This window comes from Pongo pygmaeus, chromosome 2 (assembly GCF_028885625.2).
Source record: "Pongo pygmaeus isolate AG05252 chromosome 2, NHGRI_mPonPyg2-v2.0_pri, whole genome shotgun sequence".
Classification (NCBI taxonomy): domain Eukaryota; kingdom Metazoa; phylum Chordata; class Mammalia; order Primates; family Hominidae; genus Pongo; species Pongo pygmaeus.
This window is the reverse complement of record NC_085930.1, coordinates 147,230,520-147,254,248: the sequence shown is the minus strand read 5'-3', so window position 1 is coordinate 147,254,248 and position 23,729 is coordinate 147,230,520. Positions and strand designations below refer to the sequence as shown.

Here is a 23,729-nt window from a genome sequence, read left to right as displayed (position 1 = left end):
TCCCAAAGTGCTGGGATTAAAGGCCACCATGCCCGGCTCATTGTTTTATTTTTTATTTTTAAATTTTTTGAGATGGAGTCTCGCTCTGTCACCTAGGCTGGAGTTCAGTGGCGCTATCCTGGCTCACTGCAACCTCCACCTCCCAGATTCAAGCGATTCTCCTGCCTCAGCCTCCCGAGTAGCTGGGACTATGGGCATGTGCCACCACGCCTGGCTGATTTTTGTATTTTTAGTAGATACAGGGTTTCACCATCTTGGCCAGGCTGGTCTTGAACTCCTGACCTCGTGATCCACCCACCTCGGCCTCCCGAAGTGCTGAGATTACAGGCATGAGCCACCATGCCCGGCCTCTGTGTACTTTTTATTACCCGTGAGTTTTGTACCTTCAAATAATTTCTGCTCATTAACGTCCTTTTCTTTCAGATTAAAAAAACTCCCTTTAGCGTTTCTGGTAGGCCAGGTCTGGTGTTGATGAAATTCCTCAGCTTTTGTTTGTCTGGGAACAAACTTATTGCTCATTCATGTTTGAAGGATTCTAGGATAAAAGTTTTTTTTGCTTCAGCATTTTAAATATGTCATGCCACTCTTGGCCTATACAGTTTACACTGAGATGTCTTCTGCCAGATGTATTGGAGCTCCATTGTATATTATTTGTTTCTTTTCTCTTTCTGCTTACAGAATTTTTTTTTTCTTGACCTTGGGAGCTTATTAAATGCCTTGAGGTAGTCTCCTTGGGTTAAATTGGCTTGGTTTTCTACATCTGTCTTGTACTTGAATATTGATATCTTTCTCTGGGTTTAGGAAGTTCTCTGTTATCCCTTTGAATACACTTTCTTTCTTTCCCTTTTCTTTTTTTTTTTTTTTTTGGGACAAGTTTCACTCTTGTCACCCTGACTCAGGTGCGATCTCGGGTCACTGCAACATTCACCTCCCGGGTTCAGGTGATTCTCGTGCCTCAGTCTCCCGCATACCTGGGATTACATGCGTGTGCCACTGCACCTGGCTAATTTTGTATTTTTAGTAGAGACAGGGTTTCACCACGTTGGCCAGGCTGGTCTTGAACTCCTGACTACAGGTGATCCACCCATCTTCGCCTCTCAAAGTGCTGGGATTACAGGCGTGAGCCACTGCGCCCTGCCTGAATAACCTTTCTACCCCTGTCTCTCTCTACTTCCTCTTTAAGGCCAATAACTCTTAGATTTGCCCTTTTGAAGCTTATTGTCTAGATCTTATAGGCATGATTCATTCTTTTTTCTTTTCTTTTGTTTTTTTTTTTTTTTTTTGAGATGGAGTCTCACTGTGTCGCCCAGTCTGGAGTGCAGTGGTGGGATCTTGGCTCACTGCAACCTCCACCTCCTGGGTTCAAGCGATTCTGCCTCAGCCTCCCGAGTAGCTGGGATTACTGGCACACGCCACCACGCCCAGCTAATTTTAATTTTTGTATTTTTAGTAGAGATGGGGTTTTACCATATTGGTCAGCCTGGTCTCGAACTCCTGACCTTAGGTGATCCACCTGCCTTGGCCTCCCAAAGTGTTGGGATTACAGGCATGAGCCACCGTGCCCGGCCTGTTTTTTATTCTTTTTTCTCTTGTCTCCTCTGACCATGTATTTTCAGATAGCCTGTGTTCAGGCTTACTGATTCTTCTGCTTAATCAATTATGCTATGAAGAGGTCTGATGCATTCTTCATTATGTCAGTTGCATTTCTCACACTCAGAATTTCTGCTTGACTTTAAAAATTATTTCAGTTTCTTTGTTAAATTTGTCTAATAGGATCATGAATTCCTTCTCTGTGTCATCTTGAATTTCTTTGAGTTTCCTCAAAACAGCTATTTTGAATTCTGTCTGAAAGGTTACATATCTCTGTCTGTCTGGGATTGGTCCCTGGTGTCTTATTTAGTTTGTTTGGTGAGGTCATGTTCTCCTGGATGGTCTTGATACTTGTAGATGTTTGTTGGTGTCTGGGCATTGAAGAATTAGGTATTTATTGTAGTCTTTGTAGTCTGGGCTTGTTTGTACCCATCCTCCTTGGGAAGACTTTCCAGAGACTTGAGTGTTGTGATCAGAGTTTTTGGTCACTGCAGCTATATATCTGAGTTACGGGATACCCCAAGCTCAGTAATGCTGTGGTTTTTGCAGACTTGTAGAGTTACCACCTTGCTGGTCTTGGACAAGATCTGGAATAATTCTGTGGATTACCAGGCAGAGACTCTTGTCTTCCATTGCTTTCTCTGAAACAAATGGAGTCTCTCTGTGCTGAGCTGCCTGGAACTGGGGGAGGGGTGACACAGGCATCCCTGTGGCCAGCCCCACTGGGACTGTACTCGGTCTGGCCAGGGCCTGGAATCAGAATCCTTGGAAACCTACCTGGTGCTCTATTCTACTGAGGCTGAGCTGGTGCCACAACCATGAGAAAAGGTTCTTCCCATTTTTCCCTCCCCTTTCCCCAGGCAGAGAAGTCTCCACTTGTCTACCGCCACCACAGACCCATAGGGAGTACTGCCAGGGTACCACCTAGGTTCACTTAAGGCCCAAGGCTCTTTAGTCAGCTGGTGAACGCTACCAGGCCTGGGACTCACCTTTCAGGGCAGTGGCTTCTCCTCTGGCCCAGAGTAGGTCCAGAGAAGCTAAGAGCCAAAGCCTGGAATTGGGAACCCCAAGAGCTTTCTTAGTGCTCTTCCCCAGTTTGGTCAAGTTGGTATCTAAGCTCAAGAAAGTCTTCTTTACTCTTCCATCTACTTTTCTCAAGCAGAAGGGGTCTGTCCTCATAGCCACCACAGCTGTGAATGTGCTGGATCACACCTGAAGCCAGCATGTCTGAGTCTCACCCAATGCCCATGGCATATACTACCTGGTTCCTGCTGCTGATTATTCAGTGCCCAAGGGCTCTTTAATCAGCAGATGATGAATCCTGCCAGGACTGGGTCCTTCCCTCCAAGGCAATGGGCTCCTTTCTGGCCAAGGATGTGTCTAGAAATGTTGTTTGGGAGCTAGCGTCTGGAATGGGGGCCTCATAACTCTGCTCAATGCCCTATCCTACTGTGGCTGAGCTGGTATCCGAGTTGCAAGACAAAGTCCTCTTTACTCTTCCCTCTTGTCTTCTCAAGCAGAAGGAAAGGTTTACTTTTGGAACTGCAAGCTGCTCTGCCTGGGGTTGGGGGAGGGGTGATGCAAGCGCTCCTTTAGTTGCCCTGGCTGTTGTCTCACTAGGTCACATGCCCCTCAAGAGCACTGGCTCTGAGCCTAGCATAGCACTAGGATTTGCCTTGGAGTTGCAGTCCTTGTGGCCTATTCGAGTTTATTTAGGACCCCAGAGCACTTTAACTCACGTTGGCAAGGCTTGCTGAAACTCAAGTTCTGACTACTAGGATGGGTGATTCCCCTCTGGCTAAGACTGGTCTAAATGATCCCTCCAGTGGGTTGAGTTCTTCCTGGTGTTGTTGGTACTGCCTTTCAATGCAAAGTTCCACAGTCATTGCACTTTACTTCCCCCAAGTGCACAGATTCTCTCTCTGCGCCACATGGCTGGCCGTTACCTGGTGATTGGGGGGGAATGGTATTGGCAATTTATACATGTCTTTCCTACCCTCTTTGGTGCCTCTTTCAGCCATATGAAGTTAAAACCAGTTACTGTGATTGCTCACCTGATTTTTGGCTCTTATGAAGGTGCTTTTTTGTAAAGATAGTTCTTAAATTTGGTGTTCCTGTTGGGAGGACAATCGGTGGAGGCTTCTGTTCAGTCATCTTGCTCCGCCTTCAATATTAACTTTTGATGGGGTTAGACCTCAGTGCTTTTCTTTGCTCACTTTTATATAAAATTAGTTTTTCTGAACTTTTATAATGGTTGAGAGTTCAGGAAAGCTTTTCTAACATCTTGGACTTCTAATATTTTTGTGTAGTGTTTGAAAATATGGCAGTTTGTTTTCTGAGACTTCCTCCTTCTATTTTCTTCCCTATTTTGGTGTGGATCTTCCCTTCTCTCTTATCCTTATCTTGCTCAATTTTGATTCTATTCCCAAAAGTGTCTTCTCCTCATGGGCTCTGTCATGGAACTGTAACACGTCCATTTTGAGTGTTCACAGGGTTCCAGCATCTTCTGTTTTTCTTCTAGGAAAGGGTAAAACCCCTTCTGGTTTCACTTCCTGTTTCATGTTAGTGCCATAGTGAATATTAGCAATACCAATGAATTAGGGAGTTCTCTCATTCTCATAACCATCAGATACTGCCTGTAGCTTTTTTTTTCTTCCGGCACAGATGCTGGTACCATGCAGCTTTTATGGCCGTTAGTGGTTTGCCCTTCCCCACTTATATTTTAGTGTTCGTGAGAATAACTTTTCTTTCACCAGCTTTTGATATAAATAGTTAGCTCTCTATATCTGCGAGTTTTGTATCCACAGATTCAACCGACTGCAGATTGAAACCTGCAGATAAGGAGGGCCAATGGTACTACACCATTTTATTGAAGGAACTTGCGCATCCATGGATTTTGGTACTTGCAGGTGGTTCTGAAACCAATCCCCTACGTATAGAGAAGACCTGCTATTGCTTTTGGGTTTTTAGCTTTGCTCTCTAGTTGCTTCTGTTTTAATGTGGGATGCAGAGATGAAAAAACTAGGCTGTGGCCATGCCATCTTCCCAGAATTGTTTCTTTATTCTCTTACTTTTAACTGCTTTAATGTTTTTATTTTAAATGGCTTTTTAGTGTTTTAGAAGTCTTTTTTCGCTTCAACAGCATATAGCTTGATTTTTAAAAATCTAGTTTGACAGTCTTTCTCTTTTAACTGGAGCCATTCATGATTAATGTAATTACTGATATGGATTTAAATCTACCATATTGTCAAGTACCATGTGCTTTTCTCTTTGTTTTACCTCTTGTCTGCTTATGTTTCTGTTCTTTTGGGTTTTAAAAATTTTTTTTATTTTTTCTGAGGCAGAGTCTCGCTCTGTCACCCAGGCTGGAGTGCAGTGGCACCATCTCGTCTCACTGCAACTTCCATCTCCTGGCTTCAAGTGATTCTCCTGTCTCAGCCTCCCAAGTAGCTGGGATTACAGGCGTGAGCCACCACACCCGGCTAATTTTTTATATTTTTAGTAAAGACAGGGTTTTGCCATGTTGGCCAGGCTAGTCTTGATCTCCTGACCTCGTGATCTGCCCACCTTGGCCTCCCAAAGTGCTGGGATTACAGGCATGAGCCACGGTGCCCGGCCCTTGGGTTTATTTATTTATGTATTTATTATACTTTAAGTTCTAGAGTATATGAGCACAGCGTGCAGGTTTGTTACATATGTATACATGTGCCATGTTGGTGGGCTGCACCCATTAACTTGTTGTTTACGTTAGGTATTTTTCCTAATGCTATCCCTCCGCCAGCCCCCCACCCCATGACAGGCCCTGGTGTGTGATGTTCCCCTTCCTGTGTCCAAGTGTTCTCATTGTTCAATTCCCACCTATGAGTGAGAACATGCAGTGTTTGGTTTTCTATCCTTGCGATAGTTTGCTCAGAATGATGGTTTCCAGCTTTATCCATGTCCCTACAAAGGACATGAACTCATTCTTTATGGCTGCATAGTATTCCATGGTGTATATGTGCCACATTTTCTTAATCCAGTCTATCATTGATAGACATTTGGGTTGGTTCCAAGATTCTGGTACGTTGTGTCTTTGTTCTCATTGGTTTCAAAGAACATCTTTATTTCTGCCTTCATTTTGTTATTTACACAGTAGTCATTCAGGAGCAGGTTGTTCAGTTTCCATGTAGTTGTGCGGTTTTGAGTGAGTTTCTTAATCCTGAGTTCTAATTTGATTGCACTGTGGTCTGAGAGACAGTTTGTTGTGATTTCTGTTCTTTTACATTTGCTGAGGAGTGCTTTACTTCCAACTATGTGGTCAATTTTTGAATAAGTGCGATGTGCTGCTCAGAAGAATGTATATTCTATTGATTTGGGGTGGAGAGTTCTATAGATGTCTATTAGGTCTGCTTGGTGCAGAGCTGAGTTCAAGTCCTGGATATCGTTGTTAACTTTCTGTCTTGTTGATCTGTCTAATACTGACAGTAGGGTGTTAAAGTCTCCTATTATTATTGTGTGAGAGTCTAAGTCTCTTTGTAGGTCTCTAAGGACTTGCTTTATGAATCTGGGTGCTCCTGTATTGGGTGCATATATATTTAGGATAGTTAGCTCTTGTTGAATTGATCCCTTTACCATTATGTAATGGCCTTCTTTGTCTCTTTTGATCTCTGTTGGTTTAAAATCTGTTTTATCAGAGACTAGGATTGCAACCCCTGCTTTTTTTTGCTTTCCATTTGCTTGGTAGATCTTCCTCCATCCCTTTATTTTGAGCCTATGTGTGTCTCTGCACGTGAGATGGGTCTCCCAAATACAGCACACTGATGGGTCTTGACTCTTTATCCAATTTGCCAGTCTGTGTCTTTTAATTGGAGCATTTAGCCCATTTACATTTAAGGTTAATATTGTTATGTGTGAATTTGATCCTGTCATTATGATGTTAGTTGGTTATTTTGACCATTAGTTGATGCAATTTCTTCCTAGCATTGATGGTCTTTACAATTTGGTATGTTTTTGCAGTGGCTGGTACTGGTTGTTCCTTTCCAGGTTTAGTGCTTCCTTCAGGAGCTCTTGTAAGGCAGGCCTGGTGGTGACACAATCTCTCAGCATTTGCTTGTCTGTAAAGGATTTTATTTCTCCTTCACTTATGAAGCTTAGTTTGGCTGGATATGAAATTCTGGACTGAAAATGATTTTCTTTAAGAATGTTGAATATTGGCCCCCACTCTCTTCTGGCTTGTAGGGTTTCAGCCAAGAGATCAGCTGTTAGTCTGATGGGCTTCCCTTTGTGGGTAACTCGACCTTTCTCTCTGGCTGCCCTTAACATTTTTTCCTTTGTTTCAACCTTGGTGAATCCGACAATTATGTGTCCTGGGGTTGCTCTTCTCGAGGAGTATCTTTGTGGTGTTCTCTGTATTTCCTGAATTTGAATGTTGGCCTGTCTTGCTAGGTTGGAGAAGTTCTCCTGGATAATATCCTGAGGAGTGTTTTCCAACTTGGTTCCATTCTCCCCCTCACTTTTGGGTACACCAATCAAACATAGATTTGGTCTTTTCACATAGTCCCATATTTCTTGGAGGCTTTGTTCGTTCCTTTTTACTCTTTTTTCTCTAAACTTCTCTTCTCGCTTCATTTCATTCATTTGATCTTCAATCACTGATACCCTTTCTGCCACTTGATCGAATCAGCTACTGAAGCTTGTGCATGTGTCATGTAGTTCTCGTGCCATGGTTTTCAGCTCCATCAGGTCATTTAAGGTCTTCTTTAAACTGTTTATTCTGGTAAGCTATTCATCTAATCTTTTTTCAAGGTTTTTAGCTTCCTTGTGATGGGTTTGAACATCCTCCTTTAGCTTGGAGAAGTTTGTTATTACCAACCTTCTGAAGCCTACTTCTGTCAACTAGTCAAAGTCATTCTCCATCCAGCTTTGTTCTGTTGCTGGTGAGGAGCTGCGATCCTTTGGAGGAGAAGAGGTGCTCTGATTTTTGGAATTTTCAGCTTTTCTGCTCTGGTTTCTCCCCATCTTTGTAGTTTTATCTTCCTTTGGTCTTTGATGATGGTGACCTACAGATGGGGTTTTGGTGTGGATGTCCTTTTTGTTAATGTTGATGCTATTCCTTTCTGTTTGTTAGTTTTCCTTCTAACAGTTAGGTCCCTCAGCTGCAGGTCTGTGGGAGTTTGCTGGAGGTCCACTCCAGACCCTGTTTGCCTGGGTATCGCCAGCAGAGGCTGCAGAACAGCAAATATTGCAGAACAGCAAATATTGCTGCCTGATCCTTCCTCTGAAATCTTCATCTCAGAGGGGCACCCGGCTGTATGAGGTGTCAGTCGGGCCCTACTGGGAGGCGTCTCCCAGTTAGGCTACACGGAGGTCAGGGACCCACTTGAGTAGGCAGTCTCAGAGCTCAAACACCATGCTGGGAGAACCACTGCTGTCTTCAGAGCTGTCAGACAGGGACGTTTAAGTCTGCAGAAGTTTCTGCTGCCTTTTGTTCAGCTATGCCCTGCCCCCAGAGGTGGAGTCTACAGAGGCAGGCAGGCCTCTTTGAGCTGCGGTGGGCTCCACCCAGTTCAAGCTTTCCTGCCGCTTTGTTTACCTACTCAAGCCTCAGCAATGGCAGATGCCCCTCCCTCAGCCAGGCTGCCAAGTTGCAGTTCAATCTTGGACTGCTGCGCTAGCAGTGAGCAAGGCTCCATGGGTGTGGGACCCACTGAGCCAGGCATGGGATATAATCTCCTGGTGTGCCATTTGCTGAGACCATTGGAAAAGCGCAGTATTTGGGTAGCAGTGTCTGGATTTTCCTGGTACAGTCTGTCACTGCTTCCTTTGGCTAGGAATGGGTAATCTCCCTACTCCTTGCACTTCCTGGGTGAGGCAATGCCCCACCCTGCTTCGGCTCGCCCTTTTTGGGCTGCACCCACTGTCCAACCAGTCCCAATGAGATGAACCAGGTGGAAATGCAGAAATCACCCGTCTTCTGCATCAATCACACTGGGAGCTGCAGACTGGAGCCTTTCATATTCGGCCATCTTGGACGCCCTTGAGTTTATTTTTAAAAATGCATCATTATAGTCTTGTTTTTCCCCTTTACTAGTTAGAAAATTATATACTTCTGTTCAATTCTTCAGTGGATGTCCTAGAAATTCTCAAGCATCCTTAACTTATACAAAAGCCCAGTGTTAACAGATACCTTTACCAGTGACCACCTCCATTGTAACAAACTTAGAACAGTGTTACTCCATTTACCCTACTCTCAGCTAACATATTTCTGTTACTGTGCATTTTAATTGTACATTTTATACTTCACAAGATCTCATTATGTAGTCTGTGTTTAGACTCGCCCATTTTTTTGCTCTATTTTTTCTACATCTCTGCTTTTCCATCAGGGAGTCTTCTGCATGAAGCAGCTTCTTTAGAATTTTTTTTACAGAGCAGATGCGATGAACTCTCTCAGATTTATTTTGTGTCATGTGTTTGAAAATATATTACTTTTGCCTTTGTTATTAATGTTTTCACTGGCTTTGGAATTTTAGATAAGCAATTATTTTCTTTCAGCACATTGAAGATATTAGTGTCTAGGTATGACTGACTTTTTTTTTCTTTTTTCTTTTTTTTTTTTTTACTCTATCCCAGTTGCAATATGTTGGGTTTCTAGAATGTGTGGATTTACGTCTTTCATTGATTCTCAAATTTTTCTTAGCCATTAGCTCTTCAAATGCTCCTTCTACTCCATTCTTTCCTCTGTTCTTGGGTACCAGTTATGCATTCTGTGGTGGGGGGTTGGACAGGACAGCGTGTATGTGTGTGTGTGCGGTATATGTGTAAAATCCCAGAATGCTTTATTTCCAGAGGAGAACATTATAAGATAGGGTTTATTCAAATGAGTCTTACAATCAGCTATCTAAGAAGTCACAAAGTTTTGATGCAGGAATGACCTCAATTGCCCTGCAAGAGTAGTGGATTCTTTTAAATATACTTTTCTTTAACTCCTTTTGCACTTTTTGTCTTTTTTCATTTAGGCAACTCAAATTTTTTAATTGCCAATTTCTGTTTCTTTTGATTCTACAAAAGTAACTATGTTTCCGGTAGCCCCTAAACCCCAGGATTCCAGTCAAGCATCAGACAGACTCATGACTGAAAAACAGGTAAACTTAAAATATTTTAAGACATTGCTTCTCAAAATATGTGCCAAAGAATGCTACATCTACAAACAGGAAAATTTGACTTTGAAAGGATTTTTTTCTCAAATAATTTTGGGAAATGCTGGGTTAAAGACTATGAAATGGTTTAATTACTCTAAGACTTCACAATATTAGTCTCCAGAGGGAGGATTAGGATACAGCATTTCATACATACTTAACACTAGTTTGATGAACATTTCATTAGACTAGTGTTCTGTAGCATGTACTTTGGAAAATGCCATTCCCAGCTATTTTCAGAATTTACAATTACTTTATCTTAAAATGTAAGAGGTATCAGGGAACAATATATATAAGTTAATCATTCAAAATATGTGACTTTATTATGTATAGAGCATTTTGCTTTTATGAGTTACAGTAGAAGTTCTGAGACACTAACTCAGCTTTTGGCTCCTAAAACAACATCAATGATAATTTTAGTTGTGTCTACCACGTAGTTAAACTCTGTGATCAGAAAGACTAAAGCATAAATGAGGGAAAAGTTATGAGTGGGAGGAGATGTAAAAAAAAGGAGGAAAAAGTCAACAGTCAAAAAGAAAGACTTGTTTGACTTTGAGAGTGTCTTTCAGGGTGATTCTGTTAGAGTCAGTTATCCAGATGGATGGGCTCCTTTTTATAGTTAGACCTTGTCCATTTGACAAGGAGCTGTCTGAAATATTGGCTCCAACTAGTCAGGTATGTTTTGATTTTTCTGTGACCCTAGTCATTATGAAAGTGATACTTAGGGGCCGGGCGCGGAGGCTCACGCCTGTAATTTCAGCACTTTGGGAGGCCAAGGCGGGTGGATCACGAGGTCAGGAGATCCAGACCAACCTGGCTAATACAGTGAAACCCCATCTCTACTAAAAATACAAAAAATTAGCTGGGTGTGGTGGTGGGCGCCTGTAGTCCCAGCTATTTGGGAGGCTGAGGCAGGAGAATGGCGTGAACCTGGGAGGCGGAGCTTGCAGTGAGCCAAGATCGCACCACTGCACTCCAGCCTAGGTGACAGAGCAAGACTCTGTCTCAAAAAGAAAAAAAAAAAAAAAAAAAAGAAAGTGATACTTAGAAGTGACTCACCTTTTCTTTAGTATCCAGTTATTGTAGCCTAGTTTACAACTGTTTATTCTGAGCAGGGCTTGGTTTGGCTTAGTTAAATCTAAAACCTTAGATTTATTTGATTCACTGAAATTACAAGATGTTTTTGTTGTTGTTGTTGGTTTTGTCCATTGAGGCCTACATATGAGTATTCTGTATAATGCAACAATTTGTGCTTATTTACATACTTCTAGTCTATTACTAATTTTGCTAGAAACAATAAATGTGTTTTTTGGATATTATATATGCATAAACATTTATACTTAAAACTGTTGAAGAAAAAGTTCTATTCTGAAAATGCAGGAAATTATATATGAGAGAATTTCTTCACTTTATATCTAAAGTTAACCCTTTCTTCTCTTTCTGTAATTGTAGCAGGAAGAAGCAGAATGGGAAAGCATAAATGTGCTATTGATGATGCATGGCTTAAAACCTTTGTCTCTAGTCAAAAGAACAGATCTCAAAGGTAATTAGATCCTATTCTTGCTGCTTAAGGTAAAAAGTTTATTTTTCCTTAAAAAATTTTTTTTGCCTTTTATTTTTACTATCTGTATTATATACTTTTTAAATGTAGATCTCATCATTTTTGACAAACAGTCATCACAAAGGATGAGACAGAATTTGAAATTGTTGGTGGAAGAAACATCACGTCAACAGAACATGATACAGGAGCTTATAGAAACTAATCAACAGCTTAGGTAAGAAAACGGAAAGATTTCTTTTGAATTGTTTGTATGCATTCTAAAAATAACTGCCTTGAAAACAATCTCGAAATTTAATTTCCCATTTTGATTAAATATTAAACTAAAAAATATTTTTGTAGGTAAAATTTTAATAGGTAAATCTTTTGGTAATAGCTTAGCATAGATGTTTAATGGTACCCTATATTTCTTCTATTAGTTTCTGTTGCAGGATGAGCATCTCAAATCTGAAAATCTGAAAGGCTCCAAAATTTGAAACTTTTTGAGCACCAACATGATGCTTAAAGGAAATGCTTATTGGAGCATTTTGGATTTTGGATTTTCAGATTTGAGATGCTTAACTAGTAAGTATGATGCAAATATTCCAAAATCTGAAAAAATCTGAAATATGAATCACTTCTGGTTCCAAGAATTTTGGATAAAGAGAATGCAAAGAAACTTTAGAAAGTCAATACATTCTTATATGGATATGTTTGGTAATTCTATTTATTTTTAATACTAAGGGAAGAAATTGTATGTCTATTAACTTAGAAATGAACTGCAGCTAGAGCAAAGCCGAGCAGCCAATCAAGAACAACGAGCTAATGACTTGGAACAAATTATGGAGAGTGTGAAATCCAAAATTGGTGAATTGGAGGATGAATCACTAAATAGGGCTTGCCAGCAACAGAATAAAATAAAAGATCTTCAAAAGGAGCAGAAAACTTTACAGGTACTGAGTTATGAATTCTTAGATGATGGTTAGTTAGTATTAAAACAGCTCATTATGGTCCCAGGTGACTTCCGTGTTGTTTGATTCAGTGGTTTTTACCTTTTTTGGCTTATCACTGCTACCTTGAAATTCTCTTCACTTGGTTTCTAGAATGTCCTCTTTGTTTCCCTCTGACCTCACTGATCATTCTCTAATTTCTTTTGCTGTTTTTTTTTTCTCATCTCCCTAACCTCTTAGTGTTGGAATTCCCCAGTGCTCAGTCCTTAGATCTTTTCTCTTTCTTATATACTCTGATGACCTTGGTGATGTCAATCTAATATAGGATCCAAAATTTGTATCTGTAGCCCAGTCCTCTCCCCGAATTCCAGACTCGTATCCAGCTGCTTACTTGATATCTCTACTGGATATCTAATAGGCATCTACAACTTTGTTTGTTTATTTATTTACTTTTTTGAGACAGCATCTGGCTCTGTCACCCAGGTTGGAGTGCAGTGGCGCAATCACGGCCCAGTGCAACCTCTGTGTCCTGTGCTCAAGTGATCCTTCCACCTCAGCCTCTGGAGTAGCTGGGACTACAGGTGCATGCCACCACGCCTGGCTAATTTTTATATTTTTTATAGAGACAGGCTTTTGCCATGTTACCTAGACTGGTCTCAAACTCCTGAGCTCAAGTGATCCGCCTGCCTCGGCCTCCCAAAGTGCTGGGATTACAGGTGTGTGGCACTGCACCTGGCTGGCATCTACAACTTTTTATGTCTAAAACTGAGTTCTTCTTATAGAAATGACAATTTTATAACATTAAATAATTAACTCCCTAATTTTAAAAAACTATTAAAATTTGGGTGTTTATTGTGATTAAAAGAAATGAATCTTATGCTGGTAACCGATGTTTAGTTGTGTGAGTTGTTTCTGATCTTTACTAACATTATATCATTATAAACACTGAGTCCTTATTTTAGTGGTTTTGCTGACACAACACTATATATACCTTTGCATATGTGAGTTCAGGCTATCCAAAAGGGAGCGGTATTCATCAGGCAGGGTCTGGAAGTCCCCTCAGTGTATGCTGGCAGTATTGGAAGGATGAGATGAGTTAGTATAAATTCCATGGAGTCCGAGAGAATTAACCAGAGATACTAGGGGGCTCTAGTATGAGGATAGAGGCAGTTGGTTCTGACCTTGTTTATGTGCCAGCTTGGGGCAGGCAGTACTAGAGCTGCTGGTATTGACCATAGTTTCAGAGAAGACATTGTCTGACAAACTCCTCTACCATTAGAATGCCATATTTTTAGGTTGGCTTTGTTTTTTGTTTTTTGTTTGTTTGTTTGTTTGTTTTAAGACAGAGTCTCACTCTGTTGCCCAGGCTGGTGTGCAGTGGTGTGATCTAGGCTCATGGCAACCTCCGCCTCCCGGGTTGAAGCGATTCTCCTGCCTCAGCCTCCCAAGTAGCTGGGACTACAGGCATGCACCACCACACCTGGCTAATTTTCTGTATTTTAGTAGAGATGGGGTTTCACTATCTTGGCCAGGCTGGTCTCGAACTCCTGACTTCGTGATCCACCCGCCTCAGCCTTCCAAAGTGCTGAGATTATAGGTGTGAGCCACTGCGCCCAGCCTAGGTTGGCTTTGTTAACAAGGTTGCTTTCCTCATCAATAGTATATTTATAAAATCTCTCTAAATGAAGGGGTATTTTGGAAATACTTTCTATATGCATTGGTTTTGACCTTGCTTTTAGATATAGGGCATGTGGAAATCTGAAGCTCTTTAAATCATTGACTTATTGGTGTGAAAAAGCAGCCATTAGAAGCTGTAAAGGTGCTGTGCCGGGTCTTTGGCTGAGTGAACAAGTTGAGAGCAGGAAGACCAGTGGTCTTTGTTGGGGGAAGATATTTATTTATCTTTCAAAGAGGTTGAGATGTAATTAATAACAACATTAAATTATTAGAAATACAAGGCTTACAAATTTACCAGGGTTTTAAGCACTTCAAAGAACAGATACATGAGAGTTCATTGATAAGGGGTGACTTGAATGTAATGCCATGTATTTTCTATCAAATAGTTTCATCTGTCATAAATGATTTATCATGCCTTTAGCTCTTTGTTCCAGGTCCCAAAGATTTGTCGTGTAGCTTATAAGTTGGTACAGAGAAGGTTTCATGCTTCAGTCACCCATAGAAGGGGAAAGGCAAATAGGATTGAGGAGTGGATACCTGGGGTTGGGGAAGGCTATCTGTGCTAATATGATCAACTGAAATTAGTTGTTTGTTTTTTTAAGTCTCTGATGGATACTTTATAGAGTGTCAACAGAAATCAGCAAACCCAAGGAATTGCTGCCCCTGAATGTTGCTAAGTTGCCTCATTTCTATTACATACTAGTCAAACATCTCATTCTATTATAGAGAAGGAAAAAACATTTTTACTTCTACGCTTTCAGATTCTCAGTCAGGACTCTGTAACAAAAAACTAACAAGTGAAAAACAAATTTATGAATATGTTTATATCATATATACATGGGAGAAACCTGTGGATGTTGGGCTTAAAGAGGTTGCTAGAAGTTGGACTTCTATAGCATCTTAACAACAGCCACCACCAATAAATTTTCAGAGAAGTGGCAAGACAAAGGAAAAGGACTTTGAGTCTCTAGGGAAGCAGATTGTGGGAAGGTAAATATATCAGGGACTAATGGAAGATAAGGGCTAGTCAGTAAACTTGGTTATGTAGAGTCCTCTAGTGCCACCTCTGGGCTACTAAGGATCCAGGGTTGTCACTGGATTAATTTCTGTACAGATTTATGTCCTCCTTTAGGCTAATAAAGGAAGGGCAGAGAGCTTTTCTTGTGTTATCATCTTAGTTGCCTTCAACTCAGAATAATCCTTATGTGAAAGTGGCATGTTTTGAGGTGTCAACTTCTTCTATTCTTCACCATACTAATCAATCTTTGCTTTCTTGAGAAGATCAAAGTGCCTGTGGAGAATAATTATTTCATAGTTTAAGACACATTCTTCTATTTTTGGTATACAGTTGTTTCCAATTTTAGAATGGTTTAGTGCTGCATGTTTTGTAGTTGGGAGAAAGGAAACATTGGTTTTGTATGTATATGTAAAGAGCTCAAGGAAATTTGCAAATGTTTGAGGTATATTGAAAGACTTTTGGGAAAATACAATTCAGTTGGCATGGGCTATTACTATAATTGATATTCAGTTTTTTTCATTCAGCATTATTTCAAGATTACCCATGTAGTTGCACATATCCATAGTTTATTCCTTTTTATTGCTGAGAAGTACTCCATTGTATGGATATATCACAGTTTGTTTATCCATTCATCTGTTGATGGACATTTTAGTTTCTAGTTTTTGGCTATTACAAAGAAAGCTCTTGTAAACTGTATGTTCAAATATTTGTGTGGACATATGCTTTCAGTTTTCTTGGGTAGATACCTAGAATTAGAATTCCTGAGTCATATGGTAAGTATACATTTAAGTTTTTTTTTTTTTATATATATACTTTAAGTTCTGGGGTACATGTGCAGAACATGCAGGTTTGTTGCATAGGTAAACATGTGCCATGGTGGTTTGCTGCACTCATCAACCCGTCATTTACATTAGGTATTTCTCCTAATGTTATCCCTCCCCTAGCCCCCAACCCCCCGACAGGCCCCAGTGTGTGATGTTCCCCTTGCTGTGTCCATGTGTTCTCATTGTTCAGCTCCCACATATAAGTGAGAACGTGCAGTGTTTGATTTTCCATTCTTGTGTTAGTTTGCTCAGAATGATGGTTTCCAGCTTCAAAGTACATGCACTCCTCCTTTTTCATGGCTGCATAGTATTCCATGATGTCTATGTGCTACATTTTCTTTATCCAGTCTATCATTGATGGGCATTTGAGTTAGTTGCAAGTTTTTGCTGTCATGAATAGTGCTGCAATAAATGTGTGCATGTGTCTTTATAGTAGAATTATTTATAATCCTTTGGGTATATACCAGTAATGGGATTACTGGGTCAAAGGGTATTTCTTCTGGTTCTAGATCCTTGAGGAATCGCCACACTGTCTTCCACAATGGTTGAACTACTTTACACCCCCACCAACAGTGTAAAAGTGTTCCTATTTCTCCACATCCTCTCCGGCATCTGTTATTTTCTGACTTTTTAATGGTCGCCATTCTAAATGGCGTGAGATGGTATCTCATTGTGATTTTGATTTGCATTTCTCTGATGACCAGTGATGATGAGCTTTCTTTCGTATGTGTGTTGGCCACATAAATGTCTTCTTTTGACAAGTGTCTGTTCATATCCTTCACCCACTTTTTGATGGGGTTGTTTGTTTTTTTCTTGTAAATTTGTTTAAATTCTTTGTAGATTCTGGATATTAGCCCTTTGTCAGATGAGTAGATTGCAAACATTTTCTCCCATTCTGTAGGTTGCCTGTTCACTCTGATGGTAGTTTCTTTTGCTGTGCAGAAGCTCTTTAGTTTAATTAGATCCCGCTTGTCCATTTGGCTTTTGTTGCCATTGCTTTTGGTGTTTTAGTCATGAAGTCTTAGCCCATTCCTATGTCCTCAGTGGTATTGCCTAGGTTTTCTTCTAGGGATTTTATGGTTTTAGGTCCTACGTTTAAGTATTTATTCCATCTTGAGTTAATTTTTGTATAAGGTGTAAGAAAGGGGTCCAGTTTCAGTTTTCTGCATGTGGCTAGCCAGTTTTCCCAACACTATTTATTAAATAGGGAATCCTTTCCCCATTGCTTGTTTTTGTCAGGTTTATCAAAGATCAGATGGTTATAGATGTGTGGTGTTATTTCTGTGGCCTCTGTTCTGTCCCATTGATCTATATATCTGTTTTGGTACCCGTACCATGCTGTTTTGGTTACTATAGCCTTGTACTATAGTTTGAAGTCAGGTAGTGTGTTGCCTCCAGCTTTTTGCTTAGAATTATCTTGGCTATGCAGGCTCTTTTTTGGTTCCATGTGAACTTTAAAGTAGTTTTTTTCCAGTTATCTGAAGAAAGTCAATGGTAGCTTGATGGGGATAGCATTGAATCTATAAATTACTTTGTGGAGTATGGCCATTTTCACGATATTGATTCTTCCTATCCATGAGCATGGAATGTTTTTCCATTTGTTTGTGTCCTCTCTTATTTCCTTGAGCAGTAGTTTGTAGTTCTCCTTGAAGAGGTCCTTCACATCTCTTGTAAATTGTATTCTTAGGTATTTAATTCTCCTTGTAGCAATTGTGAATGGGAGTTCACTCATGATTTGGCCCTGTTTGTCTATTATTGGTATATAGGAATGCTTGTGATTTTTGCACATTGATTTTGTATCCTGAGACTTTGCTGAAGTTGCTTATCAGCTTAAGGAGATTTTGGGCTGAGACAATGGGGTTTTCTAAATATACAATCATGTCATCTGCAAACAGAGACAATTTGACTTCCTCTTTTCCTATTTGAATACCCTTTATTTCTTTCTCTTGCCTGATTGCTCTGGCCAGAACTTCCAATACTATGTTGAATAGGAGTGGCTCTGGCCAGAACTTCCAATACTATGTTGAATAGGAGTGGTGAGAGAGGGCATCCTTGTTTTGTGCCGCTTTTCAAAGGGAGTGCTTCCAGTTTTTGCCCATTCAGTATGATATTGGGTGTGGGTTGTCATAAATAGCTCTTATTATTTTGAGATATGTTCGATCAATCCTCAGTTTATTGAGAGTTTTTAGCATGAAGGGCTGTTGAATTTTGTCAAAGGCCTTTTCTGCATCTATTGAGATAATCATGTGGTTTTTGTCTTTGGTTCTGTTTACATGATGGATTACGTTTATTGATTTGCATGTGTTGAACCAGCCTTGCATCCCAGGGATGAAGCCAACTTGCTCATGGTGGATAAGGTTTTTGATGTGCTGCTGGATTTGGTTTGCCAGTATTTTATTGAGGATTTTCACATCGATGTTCATCAGGGATATTGGCCTGCAATTTTCTTTTTTTATTGTGTCTCTGACAGGTTTTGGTATCAGGATGATGCTGGCCTCAGAAAATGAGTTAGGAAGGATTCCCTCATCTTCTATTGATTGGAATAGTTTCAGAAGGAAAGGTACCAGCTCCTCTTTGTACATCTAGTAGAATTCGCTGTGAATCCATTGGTCCTGGACTTTTTTTGGTTGGTAGGCTATTAATTACTGTCTCAATTTCAGAACTTGTTATTGGTCTATTTAGGGATTCGACTTCTTCCTGGTTTAGACTTGGGAGGGTGTATGTGTCCAGGAATTTATACATTTCTTCTAGATTTTCTAGTTTATTTGCATAGACATGTTTATAGTATTCTCTGATGGTAGTTTGTATTTCTGTGGGATCAGTGGGGATATCCCCTTTATCATTTTTTATTGCGTCTATTTGATTCCTCTCTCTTTTCTTCTTTATTAGTCTGGCTAGCGGTCTATCTATTTTGCTGATCTTTTCAAAAAACCAGCTCCTGGATTCATTGATTTTTTTGAAGAGTTTTTTGTGTCTCTAGCTCCTTCAGTTCTGCTGTAATCTTAGTTATTCCTTGACTTCTGCTAGTTTTTGAGTTTGTTTGCTCTTGCTTCTCTAGTTCTTTTAAATGTGATTTTAGGATGTCGATTTTAGATCTTTCCTGCTTTCTCTTGTGGGCACTTAGTGTTATAAATTTCCCTCTACACACTGCTTTAAATGTGTCCCAGAGATTCTGGTATGTTGTGTCTTTGTTCTTGTTGGTTTCAAAGAACATCTTTATTTCTGCGTTCATTTCGTTGTTTACCCAGTAGTCATTCAGGAGCAGGTTGTTCAGTTTCCATGTAGTTGAGCGGTTTTGAGTGAGTTTCTTTTTTTTTTTTTTTTTTTTTTTAATTTTAAATATAAATTTTATTATTACAATTTTGAATTAAAGCTATAGTAAAGTTTTAAAGGCTGACATACAGTGCGGAAACAGTTTTCTTGGGCCGCCAGCTTGAAGGGATAATCCGAGGTCCTTCCGCTGCCCATTTGAGTGACTGAGGGTTGATCACTTCCACCCATGTGAGTGAGGAGCAAGATGTTTGGAGGGAAGTCTCATTTTTCTCTAACAGCGTCTTTTTTCTTCATTTTTATATTCTCTTTATGTCTGGATCAAGGATCATATATCATGGATGCTGTATGCGATTTTGGAATGTTTCCTCTTTTTGAAATTTTAAGGCGGCAAAGCTGACATTCTGTCTTTTATTCATCCTCACAAGATGTGAAAGATTTTCTTTTTTTTTTTTTTTTTTTCTTTTATTATTATTATTATACTTTAGGTTTTATGGTACATGTGCGCAATGTGCAGGTAAGTTACATATGTATACATGTGCCATGCTGGTGCGCTGCACCCACCAACTCGTCATCTCGCATTAGGTATATCTCCCAATGCTATCCCTCCCCCCTCCCCCCACCCCACAACAGTCCCCAGAGTGTGATGTTCCCCTTCTTGTGTCCATGTGTTCTCATTGTTCAATTCCCACCTATGAGTGAGAATATGTGGTGTTTGGTTTTTTGTTCTTGCGATAGTTTACTGAGAATGATGATTTCCAATTTCATCCATGTCCCTACAAAGGACGTGAACTCATCATTTTTTATGGCTGCATAGTATTCCATGGTGTATATGTGCCACATTTTCTTAATCCAGCCTATCATTGTTGGACATTTGGGTTGGTTCCAAGTCTTTGCTATTGTGAATAATGCCGCAATAAACATACGTGTGCATGTGTCTTTATAGCAGCATGATGTATAGTCCTTTGGGTATATACCCAGTAATGGGATGGCTGGGTCGAATGGAATTTGTAGTTCTAGATCCCTGAGGAATCGCCACACTGACTTCCACAAGGGTTGAACTAGTTTACAGTCCCACCAACAGTGTAAAAGTGTTCCTATTTCTCCACATCCTCTCCAGCACCTGTTGTTTCCTGACTTTTGAATGATAGCCATTCTAACTGGTGTGAGATGGTATCTCATTGTGGTTTTGATTTGCATTTCTCTGATGGCCAGTGATGGTGAGCATTTTTTCATGTGTTTTTTGGCTGCATAAATCTCTTCTTTTGAGAAGTGTCTGTTCATGTCCTTCGCCCACTTTTTGATGGGGTTGTTTGTTTTTTTCTTGTAAATTTGTTGGAGTTCATTGTAGATTTTGGATATTAGCCCTTTGTCAGATGAGTAGGTTGCAAAAATTTTCTCCCATTTTGTAGGTTGCCTGTTCACTCTGATGGTAGTTTCTTTTGCTGTGCAGAAGCTCTTGAGTTTAATTAGATCCCATTTGTCAATTTTGGCTTTTGTTGCCATTGCTTTTGGTGTTTTAGACATGAAGTCCTTGCCCATGCCTATGTCCTGAATGGTAATGCCTAGGTTTTCTTCTAGGGTTTTTATGGTTTTAGGTCTAACATTTAAGTCTTTAATCCATCTTGAATTGATTTTTGTATAAGGTGTAAGGAAGGGATCCAGTTTCAGCTTTCTACATATGGCTAGCCAGTTTTCCCAGCACCATTTATTAAATAGGGAATCCTTTCCCCATTTCTTGTTTTTGTCAGGTTTGTCAAAGATCAGATACTTGTAGATATGTGGCATTATTTCTGACGGCTCTGTTCTGTTCCATTGATCTATATCTCTGTTTTGGTACCAGTACCATGCTGTTTTGGTTACTGTAGCCTTGTAGTATAGTTTGAAGTCAGGTAGTGTGATGCCTCCAGCTTTGTTCTTTTGGCTTAGGATTGACTTGGCGATGCGGGCTCTTTTTTGGTTCCATATGAACTTTAGAGTAGTTTTTTCCAATTCTGTGAAGAAAGTCATTGGTAGCTTGATGGGGATGGCATTGAATCTGTAAATTACCTTGGGAAGGATGGCCATTTTCATGATATTGATTCTTCCTACCCATGAGCATGGAATGTTCTTCCATCTGTTTGTATCCTCTTTTATTTCCTTGAGCAGTGGTTTGTAGTTCTCCTTGAAGAGGTCTTTCACATCCCTTGTAAGTTGGATTCCTAGGTATTTTATTCTCTTTGAAGCAATTGTGAATGGGAGTTCACTCATGATTTGGCTCTCTGTTTGTCTGTTATTGATGTACAAGAATGCTTGTGATTTTTGCACATTGATTTTGTATCCTGAGACTTTGCTGAAGTTGCTTATCAGCTTAAGGAGATTTTGGGCTGAGACAATGGGGTTTTCTAGATATACTATCATGTCATCTGCAAACAGGGACAATTTGACTTCCTCTTTTCCTAATTGAATACCCTTGATTTCCTTCTCCTGCCTAATTGCCCTGGCCAGAACTTCCAACACTATGTTGAATAGAAGTGGTGAGAGAGGGCATCCCTGTCTTGTGCCAGTTTTCAAAGGGAATGCTTCCAGTTTTTGCCCATTCAGTATGATATTGGCTGTGGGTTTGTCATAAATAGCTCTTATTATTTTGAGATACGTCCCATCAATTCCTAATTTATTGAGAGTTTTTAGCATGAAGGGTTGTTGAATTTTGTCAAAGGCCTTTTCTGCATCTATTGAGATAATCATGTGGTTTTTGTCTTTCGTTCTGTTTATATGCTGGATTACATTTATTGATTTGCGTATATTGAACCAGCCTTGCATCCCAGGGATGAAGCCCACTTGATCATGGTGGATAAGCTTTTTGATGTGCTGCTGGATTCTGTTTGCCAGTATTTTATTGAGGATTTTTGCATCAATGTTCATCAAGGATATTGGTCTAAAATTCTCTTTTTTTGTTGTGTCTCTGCCAGGCTTTGGTATGAGGATGATGCTGGCCTCATAAAATGAGTTAGGGAGGATTCCCTCTTTTTCTATTGATTGGAATAGTTTCAGAAGGAATGGTACCAGCTCCTCCTTGAACCTCTGGTAGAATTCGGCTGTGAACCCATCTGGTCCTGGACTTTTTTTGGTTGGTAAGCTATTGATTATTGCCACAATTTCAGCTCCTGTTATTGGTCTATTCAGAGATTCGACTTCTTCCTGGTTTAGTCTTGGGAGGGTGTATGTGTCGAGGAATTTATCCATTTCTTCCAGATTTTCTAGTTTATTTGCATAGAGGTGTTTGTAATATTCTCTGATGGTAGTTTGTATTTCTGTGGGATCGGTGGTGATATCCCCTTTATCATTTTTTATTGCATCTATTTGATTCTTCTCTCTTTTTTTCTTTATTAATCTTGCTAGCGGTCTATCAATTTTGTTGATCCTTTCAAAAAACCAGCTTCTGGATTCATTTATTTGTTGAAGGGTTTTTTGTGTCTCTATTTCCTTCAGTTCTGCTCTGATTTTAGTTATTTCTTGCCTTCTGCTAGCTTTTGAATGTGTTTGCTCTTGCTTTTCTAGTTCTTTTAATTGTGATGTTAGGGTGTCAATTTTGGATCTTTCCTGCTTTCTCTTGTGGGCATTTAGTGCTATAAATTTCCCTCTACACACTGCTTTGAATGCATCCCAGAGATTCTGGTATGTTGTGTCTTGGTTCTCGTTGGTTTCAAAGAACATCTTTATTTCTGCCTTCATTTCGTTATGTACCCAGTAGTCATTCAGGAGCAGGTTGTTCAGTTTCCATGTAGTTGAGCGGTTTTGAGTGAGATTCTTAATCCTGAGTTCTAGCTTGATTGCACTGTGATCTGAGAGACAGTTTGTTACAATTTCTGTTCTTTTACATTTATTGAGGAGAGCTTTACTTCCAAGTATATGGTCAATTTTGGAATAGGTGTGGTGTGGTGCTGAAAAAAATGTATATTCTGTTGATCTGGGGTGGAGAGTTCTGTAGATGTCTATTAGGTCTGCTTGGTGCAGAGCTGAGTTCAATTCCTGGGTATCCTTGTTGACTTTCTGTCTCGTTGATCTGTCTAATGTTGATAGTGGGGTGTTAAAGTCTCCCATTATTAATGTGTGGGAGTCTAAGTCTCTTTGTAGGTCACTCAGGACTTGCTTTATGAATCTGGGTGCTCCTGTATTGGGTGCATATATATTGAGGATAGTTAGCTCTTCTTGTTGAATTAATCCCTTTACCATTATGTAATGGCCTTCTTTGTCTCTTTTGATCTTTGTTGGTTTAAAGTCTGTTTTATCAGAGACTAGGATTGCAACCCCTGCCTTTTTTTGTTTTCCATTTGCTTGGTAGATCTTCCTCCATCCTTTGATTTTGAGCCTATGTGTGTCTCTGCACGTGAGATGGGTTTCCTGAATACAGCACACTGATGGGTCTTGAGTCTTTATCCAGTTTGCCAGTCTGTGTCTTTTAATTGGAGCATTTAGTCCATTTACATTTAAAGTTAATATTGTTATGTGTGAATTTGATCCTGTCATTATGATGTTAGCTGGATATTTTGCTCGTTAGTTGATGCAGTCTCTTCCTAGTCTCGATGTTCTTTACATTTCGGTATGATTTTGCAGTGGCTGGTACCGGTTGTGCCTTTCCATGTTTAGCGCTTCCTTCAGGAGCTCTTTTAGGGCAGGCCTGGTGGTGACAAAATCTCTCAGCATTTG

General features: G+C 40.0%; 1 protein-coding gene across 11 annotated transcripts in view; it reads left to right on the top strand.

Annotated features, from left to right (window-relative positions):
* CEP70 (centrosomal protein 70) overlaps positions 1 to 23,729 on the top strand; it is a 105,773-nt gene that overhangs the window by 11,769 nt on the left and 70,275 nt on the right. For 4 of the 11 annotated variants that reach the window (XM_063662219.1, XM_054479751.2, XM_063662222.1 and 1 more), the window contains 4 exons: positions 9,637 to 9,710; positions 11,217 to 11,307; positions 11,416 to 11,539; positions 12,074 to 12,254. In XM_063662219.1, the coding sequence (XP_063518289.1) occupies positions 9,642 to 9,710; positions 11,217 to 11,307; positions 11,416 to 11,539; positions 12,074 to 12,254 (465 nt within the window). In that variant the 5' untranslated portion in view covers positions 9,637 to 9,641. Of the gene's footprint in view, positions 1 to 9,584; positions 9,711 to 11,216; positions 11,308 to 11,415; positions 11,540 to 12,045; positions 12,255 to 23,729 lie in introns of those variants that run through there. The other 7 variants (XM_054479757.2, XM_054479755.2, XM_063662221.1 and 4 more) reach the window with 5 other exon arrangements.